General features: G+C 44.0%; 1 protein-coding gene across 7 annotated transcripts in view; it reads left to right on the plus strand.

Annotated features, from left to right (window-relative positions):
- Window positions 1–17,176, plus strand: part of arhgap28 (Rho GTPase activating protein 28) — a 187,215-nt gene that overhangs the window by 132,517 nt on the left and 37,522 nt on the right. For 6 of the 7 annotated variants that reach the window (XM_080194629.1, XM_080194627.1, XM_080194634.1 and 3 more), the window contains exons 4-7: window positions 5,849–5,939; window positions 13,278–13,438; window positions 14,822–14,987; window positions 16,402–16,493. In XM_080194629.1, coding sequence (XP_080050755.1) covers window positions 5,849–5,939; window positions 13,278–13,438; window positions 14,822–14,987; window positions 16,402–16,493 — 510 coding nt within the window. Of the gene's footprint in view, window positions 1–2,032; window positions 2,147–5,848; window positions 5,940–13,277; window positions 13,439–14,821; window positions 14,988–16,401; window positions 16,494–17,176 lie in introns of those variants that run through there. The other variant, XM_080194635.1, reaches the window with a different exon arrangement.

Consider the following 17,176-nt stretch of genomic DNA (forward strand, 5'->3'; position numbering starts at 1 on the left):
ACAACTCTCTTTACAGCTCCCTTTGTCAGGTCCTTCTGACAGTTTTGGCAGTTGATTTTGACAGGTCTGTTGACAGTTTCAATGAACTTGACAAATGAGTTTACACATTTTTTTACACACACTAATGCCTACTTTTAACATTTTCAAAGCATATTGATCTACCCAAAAAGGCACCTGATCTCCAAAAAAGGGCACCTTATCTCCCCCAAAGTTGTCATGGGATCAGATTGGGTATCATATTTCTGAAAGGCTACCCTGGCTATTAAGCGATTGTGCCAAGCTTAGACTTGCTCTTATCCATTCCAATCAGCACACTTAAGGTTTCACACTCCTGGTCAACATCTCACCTCAGTGGAGGCAGCTGATGGTTTAAGTGGCCTGCCACTCCCTACAGCCGCACATATGTAAAATGCACCCCACTCCCAAGCGTGGTAGAGAGCTTCTCCATCTTGTTAAAATGATGTCCTGCTGCATGGCACTCCAACTATGAGTCATAGGTGGAAGTCATCAAATTGGGCAGGGGGGACTGGAATGGTTACTGCTTTAGCTAGTACATGCAAATCAATTATAGTTGATAAGTTGATGAACAAAGAAAATTACAGCATAGGTATAGACCCTTCGGCCCTCCAAGCCTGCAGTGACCATGCTGTTTGACTGAACTAAAACCCCCTACCCTTCTGGGGACCATATCCCTCCATACCCATCCTATTTGTCAAGACACCCCTTAAAACTCACCACCGTATCTGCTTCCACTACCTCCCCTGGCAGCGAGCTCCAGACACCCACCACCCTCTATGTAAAAAAAAATCTTGCCTTGTACGACTCCTTTAAACCTTGCCCCTCGCACCTTAAATCTATGCCTCCTAGTAATTGACCGTTCCACCCTGGGAAAAAGCTTCTGACTATCCACTCTGTCCATGCCTCTCCTAAACTTGCAGACTTCTATCAGATAGCCCCTCAACCTCCGTCATTCCAGAGAGAACAAACCAAATTTCTCCAACCTCTCATAGTTAATGCCCTCCATATCCGGCAACATCCTGATAAAACTTTTCTGTACCCTCTCCTAAGCCTCCACATCCTCTGGTAGTGTGGCGACCAGAATTGAACACTGTATTCCAAGTGCGGCCTATGGTTCTATAAAGCTGCAATATGACTTGTCAATTTTTAAGCTCGATGCCCCGGCTGATGAAGGCAAGCATGCCGTATGCCTTCTTGACTACCTTCTCCACCTGCATTGCAGCGGTAGACTTTATTAAATTATGCAGCCAGTAAACCAATGATGGGGAAATGAGTCTGAGTAACATACAGAACAATGGAGGCAATGGGTGGGATTTTATGGCCTTGCTTGTAAAATCCCACCCGCGGTCAACGAAGATTTCCATCCTGGGAACCTCGCCCCGATTTCCAAATAATCCCAGTGATATCCAGGGAAAAGTTGGTATGTCTTGTGGCGGGCAATTCTGAAGCTGTACTACATGACCTTCAGTTGGGTATTAAAATGTTTAAGGTTGTTGAATTTTGTTGTATTAGAACAAAATTTGTTGTATTAGAACACTGTCTCACTAGCTAACTACATTATGCTAATGGCCAGCCATGGGTGTTGTGTCGATTTTGGTTGACAGGATCTTTCCATATACTTTTATCGCTTGTGCCTAGCCCAATTAACTGATCACAATCTGCACACATTTGCACGCACCCTTGGATGTCCTGAACCTAATTTCGGACTTCGAATTGCAGTAGTCTTTTTTCAGATCTGAGATTTCCCCCTGTGTCAGAAAATAAAGTGAGAACCACTTTCTGAACCTTTTAATCCAGGGATTGCATGTGAGGCTACTTGTGTTTGGTGCTCCCAACATGAATTATGAGAGACCTAAGAAGGCTTCATGTTTGGAGTGAGCATGCAAATATAAATACGTGGTATTGGAGTTGACTAAAATAGAAAGGAAACAATAGTGCTTTATAAGTGGATCAGATAGCTTCCATGAATTAGTTCACTGTTGGATTGTGTAGCATAGCATAGGAGCCGCTTTGCAAGATGCCTGGCGGACACTCTGCTGATGATGGGTCCTTCTTGGTGTGTGAGTGCAAGTGTGAAGTTGAACCTGTAGTGAGCATCCATCTATACTCTGATCAGGACCCAAGCACTGTGAGTAATGTATTATTGTAAAGCTGTATTATATTCTTGCCTTTCCTATTGATGCAACACACATTGTTTCTGCAATAATTGGCGACGTTGTTAACAAATAGTTCAAAACTTATATGGAACCTTTTGCCATATTTAAGGTTTATTTATTAGTGTCACAAGTAGGTTTACATTAACACTGCAGTGAAGTTACTGTGAAAATCCTCTTGTAGCTGCACTCTGGCACCTGTGGACTGTAAGACGTGACTTCCCATTTCCTTTTCTGTTTTACTTTATTGTGTTTCATTATTCCTTTTTTGATGAGGCTTCCTTTTTCTATGAATTTACATTTCTTTTTCCTCCATTTTTGAAGAGGAATAGGTGTAGGTCATGTGGCCCCTCTGGCACGATCTGTCAGTGAGACCGTGGCTGATTTTTAGCCTTGACTGCCTGATCCCAGATAGATTTTTGGGCTCTAAAGGGAATTAGTCAATCTATCTCATCCTTGGATGTATTCAGCGACAGAACACACACAACTCTCCCGAGTTGAGAATTCAAAATACTCGCAGACCTCGGAGTGAAAATTTTTTCCCACCTCAGTTACATGGAAACATAGAAACCAGAAGCATCCCGATTCCTATATTCAAATTCTCTCACTATGGAGGCTGATACACCATTTGCTTTCTCTACTGTTTGCTATGCCCACGCGCTTACTTTCAGTGACTGATGCACGAGGACGCCAAGGCCTTGTTGAGTACCCACCTCTCTCAATTTACACCCATTCAAGTAATAATCTGCCTTCCTGTTATTGCTACCAAACCGGATAATCTCACATTTATCCACTTTATACTGCATCTGCCATGCATATGCCCAACTGTGTAATAATCTGTTCTATTCTTGCTACCAAAGTGGATAAGCTCACATTTATCCACAGTATACGGCACCTGCCATGTAAATGCCCCCACAATCAGCTGAAACAGCCAACCCCTTATTTTGATGCTATGCCCCCTAGTTCCAGCTTCTCCTGTCAGGGGGAACAACCTCTCACTGTCTATTTTCGTTTATATACTCCAGCCTGACTTCAAATTCCATTTTAATTCATATCCTCTTTCCTTGGGTTTGTGTATCTTCTTACTTTGTCTCAGTACATTTTTGTTTTTTTTATACTTTAGTTTTGTGGTTTAAAAAAATAATTTGTGTGTAGCTGTATTATCAGAGGAAACGGACTGTTTGAAGTTCAAAGTAGACAAAAGTCTTAGGTAGAAGAAGGATTGGAATGAGGCACTCACTGAATGTTAAAATGGGCGGCGTGGGCTTGTAGGGCCAAAGGGCCTGTTTCCTGTGCTGTGTTGTTCTTTGTTTGTTCAGTTGAAAACTAATAATTTGGGGAATGGAATTACAAGAATATTTTTTTTTAAAAAAGCAGGGTGCAAGATGTGAAGGAGTAGCAATAGGACATGAATTCCATTTTTTACGAGATATTGCGTGAAGTAATTATTTGGTCATCAGTTACATTAAGCTTTCAGGTTTTTGAGTTCATCTTGGTGGGTAACTGTAGATATGGGGCCGGAATTTTACCACCGCGCAGAACAGAATTCTCCGCTGGCCTCGGGTGGGATTTAACGAGCGTTGCTTGAGCGAGGTCATAGAATCCCGCCATGGAGTTTAGCATGCAGGCTATTGAAGAATGCTAAGACTTGTTTGAGCCTGTAATGGATAGGTGTGTGAGTCTGCAACCATAAATCTACCACAGACCGATTGTCACTGCTATGTTGCCATTCTCAATGTGCAGTGAGGGTACAGTCAGTGAGATAGCAGTGGAGGAACATTAGAAAAACTATATCCCATTTAGCACAGCAGAGGTGGCATGGCGACACGCTGTTTAATACTGCTGCCTCACAGCACCATGGATCTGGGTTCAGTTCCCGGCTTGGGTAACTGTGTGGAATTTGCACATTCTGTCTATGTCTGTGTAGGTTTCGTCTGGGTGCTCCAGTTTCACCCCACCTCCAAAGATGCGCAGGTTAGGTGGAGTGGCCATGCTAGATTGTCCATTAGTATCTTAATATGTGTAGGTTAGGGGGATTAGTGGGGTAATTATGTAGAGTTATAGGGATAGGGCCTGGGAAAGATGCTCTTTTGAAGAGCTGGTGTAGACTTGATGGACTGAATGGCCTCCTTCTGTACTGTAGGGATTCAATGATTTTTATTCATTCATGGAACATGAGGATCCCTTGTTGGCTCCTTTACCACCTACTTAGCTATGTTCTTCATGTCTCAGACAGCTCAGTCAGTGGTGGTGCTACTAGTATCATTGAGGGCCTCACCCAGAGGACACTTAGTGCCCTTGCCATCCTCAGAGCTTCTTCCCAGTGGTGTTCAACATGGAGGTGTACTGATTCATGTAGCAATGCTGGTATTTCAACTGGTGTGAAACCAGCCTTTTCCGATTTACATGTCAAGTCTTCCAGCTGGTAAAGATTCTTGGGATAACTACCATGTTAAATTTTGTTTATCTATTAGTATCACAAGTAAGCTTACACTAAAGCTGCAATGAAGTTACTGTGAAAATCCCCTAGTTGCCACATTCTGGCGCCTGTTCGGGTACACTGAGGGAGAATTTAGCACGGCCAATGCACCTAACCAGCACGTCTTTTGGACTGTGGGAGGAAAACCGGAAGACACACGGATACTCGGAGAACGTGAAGACTCCACACAGATAGTGACCCAAGCTGGGTATTGAACCTGAATCTTGGCACGTTAAAGACACAATGGTGTTATTGTATAATGTGTAAAAGATAATCAGGAAAAATATTTGCATGGAACAGAATAACTGGCATGAAATTCGAGTACACCCAAAAATGAACGTGCGAGGAATGATCCATGTCTCTGACTGGATGGACTCAAAAGGCACATCATATTAGACCTCGGGGTTCATTGTCATTGAACCTGCGGCTGGTAGTGGTCTTAGTGGTTTGAATGTAGTTGGATTACCTTTGCTCCTCCTGGCTCTATAATCAGCTGGTGGTGATTTCCACCTTGATCAGAGTGGTGGGACTTCCCAATCAGCCCGATGTGAAAATGCCAAGGCAGTTTGATTGTTTTGGTCATGGGCCCTTGAATGGCTAGAATTTTTTTACCTGCCATCATCTGGCAGTGACGCTCTTCCAACTTGTGATGGACCTGTCCGCCATTTTGGAGGTTTAGTAGGCCAGTTAGTGCCTGGAAAAATGAGCAAAAAGGCTGGAATTTTACCGTCCTGCCCACCATGGGAATCGGAACAGGCGAGGGGTGGACGATGGAGAGGTCCGTTGATCTCCGGAATTTATGATTTCAAGACAAGCGAGGCCGTAAAACCCGCCCACAGAATTCCTGTAGTGTAGAAGGAGGTCATTTGACCCATTGAGTGTGCAGCGACTCTGACAGAGCATCCCTCCTAGGCCCATACCCAGCCCTATCTCCTTAACCCCGTGCATTTGCTCCTCTAATTGCCCTAACCTGCACATCTTTGGACTGTGGGAGGAAACCTATACAGACAAGGGGGAGAACATGCAAACACAAGGCAGGAATCGTACCCAGGTCTCTGGCGTTGAGAGACAGCAGTGCTAATCAGTGTGCCTCTGTACCGCTAGGTGAAGTTCTCAGCTAATGAACTCAAAGGGGAAGGGTGTGAATTTTGATGGCCACCATTGTCATTATGATTTTCTTTTATCTTTCTACTCACAGACCAGAATTGAGTTCATGACACCCGAGGGATCACCCACTTCTAATGGTGTACAGCAGTCCGAGGACAAGACTCTGTGGGATCAGGCAAAAGGTAAGTGTTGCTTAGGTTGGAAGCTGCTACTGTAATAAGGGAAGAGGTTGGGGGTGGGGGAGTGTTGTGAGTGGAAATTAAAGCTGCTGCAAATAGCCTCAGTGGCCCAAGAGTAGGGATCGCAAAATTAAGCTTCAGTTTATGTGGGCAGAGGTTTGGCGTTGACTACCCAATCCCTGTGACCGGACAGCGTACAAAATCTCCTTGTCATGGAGAACGGTCACATGAGTGACGGACGGCAAAGCAATTATTGTGCTTCAGGCTGAACTGCAGCAAGGAACCACCTTCGTTCTCAAAGATCAGAACCTTTGGCGTGGCACGGTGGCATACTGGTTAGCACTGCTACCTCACAGCAGCAGGGACCCGGGCTCGATTCCTGCATTGGGTCACTGTCTCTGTGGAGTTTGCACGTTCTCCCCGTGTCTGTGTGGGTTTCCTCTGGGTGCTGTGGTTTCTTCCCACACTCGAAAGGTGTGTGGGTTAGGTTGATTGGCCTTGCTAAATTGACCCTAGTTTCTGGGGATGAGCAGGGTAAATATCTGGGGTTGCAGGGATAAGGTTGGATTGTTGTCGGTGCAGGCTTAATGGGCCGAGTGGCCTCCTTCTGCACTGTACAGGTTCTGTGACTCTAACAGTACTCAGGAAACACATAGCCTGTTAAATAACCAGAAGGCCCATGTGATTAGTTAATGGGTTTTAACAATTCATCAGATAAAAAGCATCACGCAACCATTATTCTGCATCTTCTGCTTTCTTTCTCTACCAACAGTATGCTTTGTCTATATAGCGCACAAGGAACAATACTGTGTACCAATGTGACAACAATCAATCAATAAAGTGGGCTTTGAGAGGCAATGCTAAGTTGTAGAGTAAAAGTTAAAAAAGCTTATTTACTAGTCACAAGCAAGGCTTACATTAACACTGCAATGAGGTTACTGTGAAAATCCCTGTGCCACTACAATCCCTGTGCCACTACAATCTATTCAGGTCAATACAACTAACCAGCACGTCTTCCAGAATGTGGGAGGAAATCAGAGCACCCGGAGGAAACCCATGCAGACATGGGTAGAATGTGCAAGCTCCACACAGACAGTGACCCAAGGCAGGAATCGAACTCAGGTCCCTGGCGCTGTGAGGCAGCAGTGCTAGCCACCGTGCCGTCCTTAAGTTGTAGGTTATTTGGTATGACTCAGCTGAGTTTGAAAATTAAAACCTTGCTTGAATAACAAATGAACAAACAAATTTGCTATTGTCACTTGGTCTGATAGTTTTGTCTGTTGGATCTAACTTCCTCTTCTGTATTTCACAAGACACAACACAGAACCATTGTTTCAGACTTCACCTCATTGTGACCAATATTGACACATCAGAATCCAACTTCAGCATTCTGACCTGTGTTATCCTGAAATTAAACATCCACATTATTTCATCTGATGGCGTGTGGAGTATTTACTTCTGGTTCTGGCCTTTGATCTAGTGATAAGTGAGCTTTCAGAGAGCCAGCACAGGTGTGACAGTCCGAATAGCCTCCTTCTGCACTGCAAGATTATACTGTTCTATCAGTTGATCCAGCCTCTGATTCAATGGGCTGGGAATATCCTTTCTGTCTGATAGACAACAATTGTCCATTGGTTTCTTTCAGTGTAGGATATTTATGCCCTAACCCCAAGGTGATGAATTGGAGGGGTGAATCCTCTGTCTACTGTAGAGGCTGCAGGTTCTGTGTGGTGAATGATTAGCTTTGCTGATTTACCACTTGGGCAGTGAAAAGGGTGGGGGAGGGAGTAACTTTGTTTCAATAGACCTGATTTTAGTTTGATGTACAAAGGGAGAGTGGAATCTGTTTTAATATGCCCTCAAGGGACTGCAGCATGGCATCACTAGAAGTAAGTGTGTCATGCTGCAATCTCTTAAATGCACATGACACAGAAAACCTTTGGTTGTAGCACTGAGACTGAACTTCAGGCAAGTCCCCTGTTCTAACCAGCTGAATACTGGGAAATGAAATAGGATAAGAAATCATTGAATCCCTACAGTGTAGGAGTAGGGCATTTGGCTCATCGAGCCTGCACTGACAACAATCTCACCCTATCCCATGCATTTACCCTGCTCATCCCCCTGACACTAAGGGGCAATTTTATCTGGCCAATCAACCTAACCTGCACATCTTTGGACTGTGGGAGGAAGCTAGAGCACCTGGAGGAAAACCCACACAGACATGGGGGGAATGTGCAAACTCTATACAGACAGTGACCCGAGGTCGGAATTGAACCCGGGTCCCTGGCGCAGTGAGGCAGCAGTGCTAATCACTGTGCCACCCTAGAAGGACCATCAAATATTACTTTATCGACTGTCCAATTTCCAAGACACAATCGTTTCCTGTGCGTCATAATGCATTGTTAAACCTTGGTGCACAAGTGGAGAATGTTCAAGTGCAGGATGGAAAACACTCTAACATTGACAATCTGAACCTTTTGTTCTGGGATGAACAAAATCAGATAAAGAATCATCTGGCTACTTGTGATAGAACACGTGTTGCTTTCCGGAGGTCATGAAATGCAGTTAAGTACCTTCGAGGCAGATAAAAATCTGTCCTGTTTTCAAAGCGTCTGTGTTTTGATGAGGTTATTTTCCTTGTTGATAAGATCCACCCTGCCTGGTTATTTAAAAATATAACCTGGGCTATAATGATGGATTTGATCATTGTGTTATGTGAATGATGTAGCCATTATTCTTAATGATCAATTATGTTAAACCCAGACAGCCCTGTCCATCACCTGTCTTTTTAAGGATATTAATGATCTCATTATCCCCAAACGCAGGGCTTCCTGACACCTGCTTAACTAAAGATATTAAAATCTGACCTTGTGGAACAGTTTTAACTTTAACTCGGAAACCACTGGTGGCTCAATTTCCAAATAATTAAACTAATCAAAAATATTTTCAACAGCTTTTCTTCCAGTTGATTAATGCATCGGCAGGGTACGGTACTTAGTGGACCGGTAATGGAGAGGTTTGGAATAATCCAGGGACAAATCCAATCAATTTAAATTCAATTCATTAAAAACAAATCTTGGATAAAAGCTCAGATCAGTAATGGTGCCTTGAGATGACTGGATTATCAGAAAAGCCCATCTGCTTCATTTGGATCCTTTAGGGAGGGAAGACTCTTACCCAGCTCAGGCTGCAGACCCACAGAGGGTGGCATGATAGTACAGTGGTTAGCACTACTGCCTCACAGCACCAGGGACCCGGGTTCGAATCTCAGCTTGGGTCACTGTCTGTGCAGAGTCTGCATGTTCTCCCCATGTCTGCAGGGATGTCCTCCGGGTGCTCTGGTTTCCTCCTGCAGTCCAAAAGACAAAGAACAAAGAAAATTACAGCACAGGAACAGACCCTTCGGCCCTCCAAACCTGCACCAACCATGCTGCCTGACTGAACTAAAGTCTCCTACCCTTCCAAGAACCATATCCCTCTATTCCCATCCAATTCATGTATTTGTCCAGATGCCCCTTCAAAGTCACTATCGTGTCTGCTTCCACTACCTCTGCCAGCAGCAAGTTCCAGGCACCCACCACCGTGTGTAAAAAAAAAAAAAATTTGCTTCGTACATGTCATTCAAACCTTGCCCTTCGCACCTTAAACCTATGCCCCTTACTAATTGACTCTCCCACCCTGGGAGAAAGCTGGTTAGTAAAATACTGAGTTGGATTCTGATGTGTCAATGTTGGCCACAATGTGTTGAAGTCTGAAACAATGGCTCTGTGTTATGTTGTGCGGTGTATGTTGTATGAAAGGAACATGTGTTGTCTGAAATACAGAAAAGGAAGTTAGATCTAATGGACGAGACTATCAGGCCAAATGACGATAGTGAATTTATTTGTTTATTTGTGCTGGTTAGGTGCATTGGCCATGCTAAATTCTCTCTCTGTGTACCCACACAGATGCTGGAGTGGGGCGACTAGGGGATTTTCACTGAAACTTCATTGCAGTGTTAATGTAAGCCTACTTGTGACACTGATAAGTCAATTTAAAATTTAAACTTGATTTCATTCTATCTAAGATGGTCAAGCAAGCAACTCAGTTGTGTTCAAGTGGACTGCTCACTTTAGACTTCTTGAGGTCAATTCAAATAATCCACACCCCATGAATGGTTAAGTTCACATAATATAGCAAAATACTTTTTAAACAAAAGTCTAACAGACAACGTTTTTTGTTAATTGGTCCACTTAATGATTGACTTAGAGGAAAGGTCAAGGGTCACGGTGCAGTGAGGTTAAAAGGACATGTGACCGAACGTTGAAGCAGTGATTAGGGAATATTGAGTTTAGCTGGTAAAAGCCGGTCAATTGTGGCAGTAGGAAATGTGTGGAGGCTGAGGGCTTCAGTAGTTTTGGGATCCTGGGAAAGAATGAATAGGGGCAAATACGTTGGCAAGAATTCTCCGACTTTGCCCTCGGTTGGGATTCTCCGGTCTCACTGAGAATGAGTGAGACCTGAGTGCCAAATTTTCCATTCTCACTGGTAGCGGGGTGTGCTAGAACTCTGGCCGTTGCCTTGATTTCAACATGCAGTGGCTGTGTTTAAATTTAGGAAGGATAAGATGATATAATTTCAATAACATGTTGGTATTAATAAAGGTGGCACAGTGGTTAGCACTGCTGCCTCACAGCACCAGGGACCTGGATTTGACTCCCCCTCGGGTCACTGTCTGTGTGGAGTCTGCACATTCTCTCCGTGTCTGCGTGGGTTTCCTCTGGATGCTCCAGTTTCCTCCCATAGTCCGAAAGATGTGCTGATTAGGTGCGTTGGCCATGCTAAATTCTCCATCAGTGTACCTGAACAGGCGCCGGAGTGTGGCAACTAGGGGATTTTCACAGTAACTTCATTGCAGCGTTAATGTAAGCCTACTTAAATAAACTTAAAAAAAACTTTGAACTTTAAATTAGAGTAATCCTGGTCAAGGTGAAGTGGGGAGTGGTTGAGGGTGCAGGTTGTATGATGGGGTGGGGCTAAGTCTACATGATGATGTGATGCTGGTGATCGAAGTTTGAAGGTGGTGAGTTACACAAGCTGGACCTTTGTTTGAGGATACAGGATGACATACTGCCTCCCGTAATGGGAAAACCCAGATAACCTGTCTGAATATAGCTCAGTGACGCCTGTCATTGGGATTTTGTTCTTTGTCAGTCTTTCCAGGTATTTTCACGACTTAATACTAAGGATGAATTCCATCATAACAAATCTTTCTTGCAGGTCAGATCATGTAGTAATAATGATTTGATTTGATTTGATTTATTATTGTCACAAGTATTAGTATACTGTGAGAAGTATTGTTTCTTGCGTGTTACACAGACAAAGCATATTGTTCATAGACAAGGAAGCGAGAGAGTACAGAATGTAGTATTACAGTTATAGCTAGGGTGTAGAGAAAGATCAATTTAATGCAAGGTAGGTCCATTCAAAAGTCTGACAGCAGCAGGGAAGAAGCTGTTCTTGAGTCGGTTGGTACATGACGTCAGACTTCTGTCTCTTTTTCCCGACTGAAGAAGTTGGAAGAGGGAATGACTGGGGAGCATGGGATCCTTGGTTATGTTGGCTGGCTATGGTGATGCCCTGGGAGTGAGAAACCAGACACATCTCGTTGTGCGGGAGGTGGAATGTTAGTGTCTCGTTAGTGGGATGAAAATTGGGAATTAAGTTGGTGGCAGTTTAAAGGCAGATTATAATCCCTGATGGCAAATGGCAGGAACATTGTTAATACATTGGCACACTGTCAAAATGTCTGTGTCGTCAGATTAAATTGTGGCTGAAAACCCCTGACCTCGTTCGTGGCTGGGGTTTTCCAATGTTGCCGGAAATGAATGGAGTTTTGGCTGGAATGCCAAATTCTCCGTTCCCACTTGCAATAGGTTGGCCATGGACGAGATCGGAGAATTCTGCCCTGTATCTTTGAGATTAAGTCAATAGCAAATCCGATTGATGACTGATTTAAGGGTGGTGTATAGCCAGTGGGGTAGTGTCCCTGCTGGATTTAGAGGGGTAAGAGCTGTTTCTCTTGTATGTGGGTCTTGTCTCTGTCAGGCCGGGGAGAGGAGGCTGAGTTAGTGCGTTGAATTGTCTGGGGAGATCAGGACATGGCTGCCCAAGGATGGGAAGTCAGTTTATGACGGGCCTTAAGAAGGGTTGTGGGGGAAAGAGGGAGGGAGCTGGACGATACAGGAAGTATCGCTCTCTACTGAAGGCAGACCAAGCACGAACGAGGGGAGGTCAAAGGTGACTGAAGGCAGGTCATTGGGAGAATCAGGGTTAACAGAGGACAGGTCAAAGATGATAGAGGGAGAATTGAGGGTGATGGGGAGTTGTGGGGGGGGCAGTTGGAGAGCAACTCAACATACACTTGTTTTTTTTATTCATTCGTGGGACATGAAGGTCACTGGCTGGGCTACATTTATTGCCCATCCCTAGTTGCCCAAAGGCAGTTGAAAGTCATTCACATTGCTGCAGCTCTGGAGTCACATGTAGGCCAGATTGGGTATGGACAGCAGGTTTCCTTCTCTAAAGGACATTAGTGAACCTGATGGATTTTTCGACAATCGGCAATGATTTCATGGTCATCAGCAGATTCTCAATTCCAGATTTTTTACCGAATTCAAGTTCTACCATCTGCTGTGGCAGGATTCGATTCCGGGTCCCCAGCACATTAGCTGAGTCTCTGGATTAATAATCTAGTGTTAATACCATTAGGCCATCGCCTCCCCCTCCATCAAAGATGATAGTGGGTGGCTTAAGGATCATCAATGGCAGAGCAAGGGGGATGAATGGAGGGTCAGGGGCAATAGAGTGAAGGTCGATGTGACTGAGGGAGGATGCAGGGCAGTGGTTTGCAGTTCCAGTGTCAGAGCATTCAGAGATATAGCTGCGACAGCAGGAAGATGTGACAGGAAGCAAGGTCAATGAGACAGTTGGCTAGTAGCCTTAAAAGTCACCAAAGCCTTATATTTCTACGGCACCATGACCTCCAGAGTTCCACAAGGTTAATTGTGGTCCATCCCTGTCAGCCACATAGATACATGAGGGAGGTCACCAATGCCTCAACAAGGGTAACAATAGAAGAGACCAATGGGCTGCTGTAGATATTCTGCACTCCTGAGCAAAGATGAATGGTTATTGAAATTGTACTAGAACATTAAGTCTTTGAATTAAGAAGATTCTGTACTCTGCATTTCAGAACAGATTAACAATTTAATCGGACATCTATTTCACGTGGTTTGTGTCGGGAAAGAATGTTTTGCGTTTCATCCACTGCTAATGCCAACAAAATTATTTTTCCCTTAGAGAATAACAAAAATGGTCAAATTGAAAGCCAGCAAAACAGCCCAGAAATAACAGAGGAGCTGAACTGGGACATCCCCTACTCTGAGTCTCTGACAGCTGCTGAGAAAGAACAGCGGTGTCAAAACAACTTTACAAAGAGGCCCGGTAGCACAACATTACCGGTAAGTGAGAAGGGTGATTGTGCTTGGATTGTTTCATCAGGCAAGTTTAGCAGAAACTATGCAGTCTCTTGGGGTTTTAACTAGACACGGGGTCGCTGAGGTTGAAGATGGTTTGTTGAATTGGGGGAAATTGGACAAACTTGACTTGTTTTTGCTTGAACGTCAGAGGTTGACGAGGTGACCTGATAGAAGTTTATGAAATTGTGAGAGGCATGGATAGTCAGAGTCTTTTTCCTGGGGTAGAAACATCAATTAAAAAGGGACACAGATTTAAAGTATAAGGGGGAAAGTTTGAAGGAGATGTGAGAGGCAAGTTTCTTAGACAGAGGGTGGTAAGTTCCTAGAATGCGTGACCAGAGGAGGTGGTAGAAGCAGATATAGTAGCAACTTTTAAGAGGCAGCTTGACAGGTAGACGCATAGGCAGGGAACAGAGGGATATGGACCACATAGAGACAAAAGGTCTTTAGTTTAGAAAGGCATCATGTGTCGGTGCAAGCTTGCTGGGCCAAAGGGCCTGTTTCTGTGTGGTATGTTCTTTGTTCTTTTATTGCAAAACAAGCCTTGATGCCAGGTCTCCAAATCAAACTCCAAGCTATAGATGGAACACTGCAGAGTTTCTCTTCTCCAGTATTTACTATGGCAAAATTGTTGTTGAAACATTTTGTTTCATGAGTTCTACACGTTCAACCTGAATACTGTTCATTGCTGGAAGCAGTTTTGTTATAGTCTGCCTTTTCTATTAAAGAAAGAAAAGTGTGCATTTGTATAAAACTTTTCATAAGCTCTTCTCAAAGCGCTTTACAGCCAATGGAATACTTTTGAAGTGTAATTGCTGTAGTTGTAATGCTCAATTGTTCAACTGTTCTGAGTTGAATTTTGAGAGGCTAGCGTATGCTTGATTGATTATGCCTGGGTGGAGACTCAGAGAAAAGTACCTTGGCCAACTGCAGTACTGGCAATGCCCAACACTCCTGCCCGAGTGCAGTTTATCAACCTCTATCTGACCAACAGGTTTATGAGGCAAGACATCCTCCTGCAGACAGATGGAAGGCTACCTCATATTAAGTAAAGCGATGTCTCCAGGCTAGGCGGAGGCAGAATCTTCCCCCGGAACTTATGATGAAGTTCCCCAGAACTTATGCCCTCAGGTTAAAACCCAGCCTATGGTGTATGCGGGTTGTGGACAAACACATTCAGGGCATCATATCTGGCACAGTGTAACTGAGCTCCAAAGTGTACGTTGCAATGCCCCGTATTTCAGGCAAAGTACCAGCTTTATCTCTCAAACTTCACTCAGTTTTACAAGGTAATATTTATTTGTCAAAGATATTGTTTCCCACTCGGGAAGTTCGCAAACTGTCTTGACTCTATCACAATTTCAGAAATTTACCATTCGGAAAGACAGGCTGGGATTAACACAAATTGGAGATCTGTCCACTCAGGATATGAAAAAGATCCATAACCTCGCTCTAATAGAGATAACAACGTTCTATGATGCGCTCGGAATAGAACTAAAGAGGAACAGGACATTGAGAGTTAAAGCAAAGGGTAAGTTTTCCACAACACTAACCATATTCTCTCATTGTGTTTTCTGAAGGCACAAAAGATTATGTCTGGAATTTTCCAACTGTTCACGCCAGTGGGATTTTCCCATCCCGCTGCAGTGAACGGAGATCTGGTTGGGCACCAAAATCTCTGACTTCGCTGCCGCCAGAGTGCGGTGTGAATGGGCAGTAAGATCACACCCTGTAAATCTCTAGGGGCCAGGATTTTCCAGCCCCGCTGCGATGGGATCCCCTGCAGCCAGCCAGCCAAAAGTCCCCTGATTTCAACAGGACTGGAAGATTTTCCAGTCCAGGTGAGTGGGACTTTAAAATCCTACTCAGGGTTTAGGCTTGTTTATTTTTTATCATTTGCATTTATTCAGCATTCATTTTGTATCTATGTAGTTGAGCGCCGTTTGCAAATGAAGGAGATAAGAAGGTGACATGAGTGTATTTAAGGCTTGGTGCAACGGATAGACTGGAAGAACCTGAAAGCATAACAAATGTCAGGAAGGGGTAAAGCCAACTGGATCCCCTTGAAGTCTGTCCCTATTTTATGGGACCTGGGCATTACTAGTTGAGCCAGTAGTTAAGACCCAAACCTAATTGAACTGAGTGGCTTGACAGGCCATTTCAGAGGGCATATAAGAGTCAATATTGCTGTGGGCCTGAAGTCACATGTAGGCCAGAGGAGGTAAGATTTCCTTCCCTAAAGAGCATTACTGAACCAAATGGGTTTTTTCATTAATGGTTTCGTGGTCATCATTAAACTTTTAATTCCATATTTTTATTGAATTCAGATTTCACCATCTGCCATGGTGGGATTTGAACTTGGGTCCCCAGAGCATTGACTCTGGATTACTAGCCCAGTGACAGTGGTACTACACCACTGCCTCACACAATATATATGCCTTTAATTGCATCCAGCTGCATTTTGAGGATCTTGAAATGTTTTGTCTTCACAGCCCTGGTAGATTGGTGCAAATAGAGAAAAACATAAGGAAAAAGAGCAGGAGTAGGCCACAGGACCACTCAAGCCTACTCTATCCTTCAATACATTGACCTCAACTCCCATCCAATTTCCACATTGATTCCATCAGAGTGCAGGAATTTACTTCAGCCATGAGTGTACGCAACAACTCAGCACCCACAACCTTTCTGAGGAAACATATATCTGACTTAAAGTTATTTTCACTTGTTGACCTTGTGATCAGCAGCGCAAACATTAAGTTAAATTCTCCGTCGAGCGCCAAACACTAGAATTCCAACCAAGTTTCAGAGAAAGCAGAGTGAGACGGCCAATAATGAGATTGTCGGGAAAAATGGCTGCGAGCATCAAATTACTGTAAAAAAAAACCTTACTGCTTTTCCTCATTCACAAAAAAAGCGATGATTAACAAGTTCCTTGTTGGTTCCAGAAACTGGCCCCTTTGGTGTTCCCCTCACAACGTTGCTTGAAAATGATCAGAAGAAAGTTCCAGGAACAAAAATTCCTCTCATCTTTCAAAAAGTAAGTACAACACTTGGTGCAGGAATTCCCAATTAAACCAAGGCTTAACGTGGGTTGGCTTGTTTTCAGTGTAATGGAGAAGGATGGTGAGGAGTCCCATGGTGCACAGAGCTTGGAGTCGAATCTGAAACGCGCAGACCGAGAAGCACTCGAAAAATCATATACATCCCCATCTGCATCGGATATTAATAAGGTTGAAAGAGTGCAGAGAAGGTTTACAAGGATGTTGCCGGGACTTGAGAAACTGAGTTACAGAGAAAGGTTGAATAGATTAGGACTTTATTCCCTGGAGCGTAGAAGAACGAGGGGAGGTTTGACAGAGGTATATAAAATTATGGTGGGTATAGACAGAGTGAATGCAAGCAGGTTTTTTCCACTGAGGCTAGGGGAGAAAAAAAACTAGAGGACATGGGTTAACGGTGAAGAGGGAAAAGTTTAGAGGGAACATTAGGGGAGAGGTTTCTTCATACAGAGTGGTGGGAGTGTAGAATGAGCTGCCAGATGAAGTGGTAAATGCAGGCTCACTTTTAACATTTAAGAAAAACTTGGGACAGGTATATTGACGAGAGGGGAGTGGAGGGATATGGTCCAGTGCAGGTCAGTGGGACTAGGCAGAAAAATGGTTCAGCACAGCCAAGGGCCAAAAGGCCTGTTTCTGTGCTGTAATGTTCTATGGAAAACGA

Source organism: Carcharhinus amblyrhynchos, chromosome 8, assembly GCF_965287045.1.
Source record: "Carcharhinus amblyrhynchos chromosome 8, sCarAmb.v2.hapA, whole genome shotgun sequence".
NCBI lineage: Eukaryota > Metazoa > Chordata > Chondrichthyes > Carcharhiniformes > Carcharhinidae > Carcharhinus > Carcharhinus amblyrhynchos.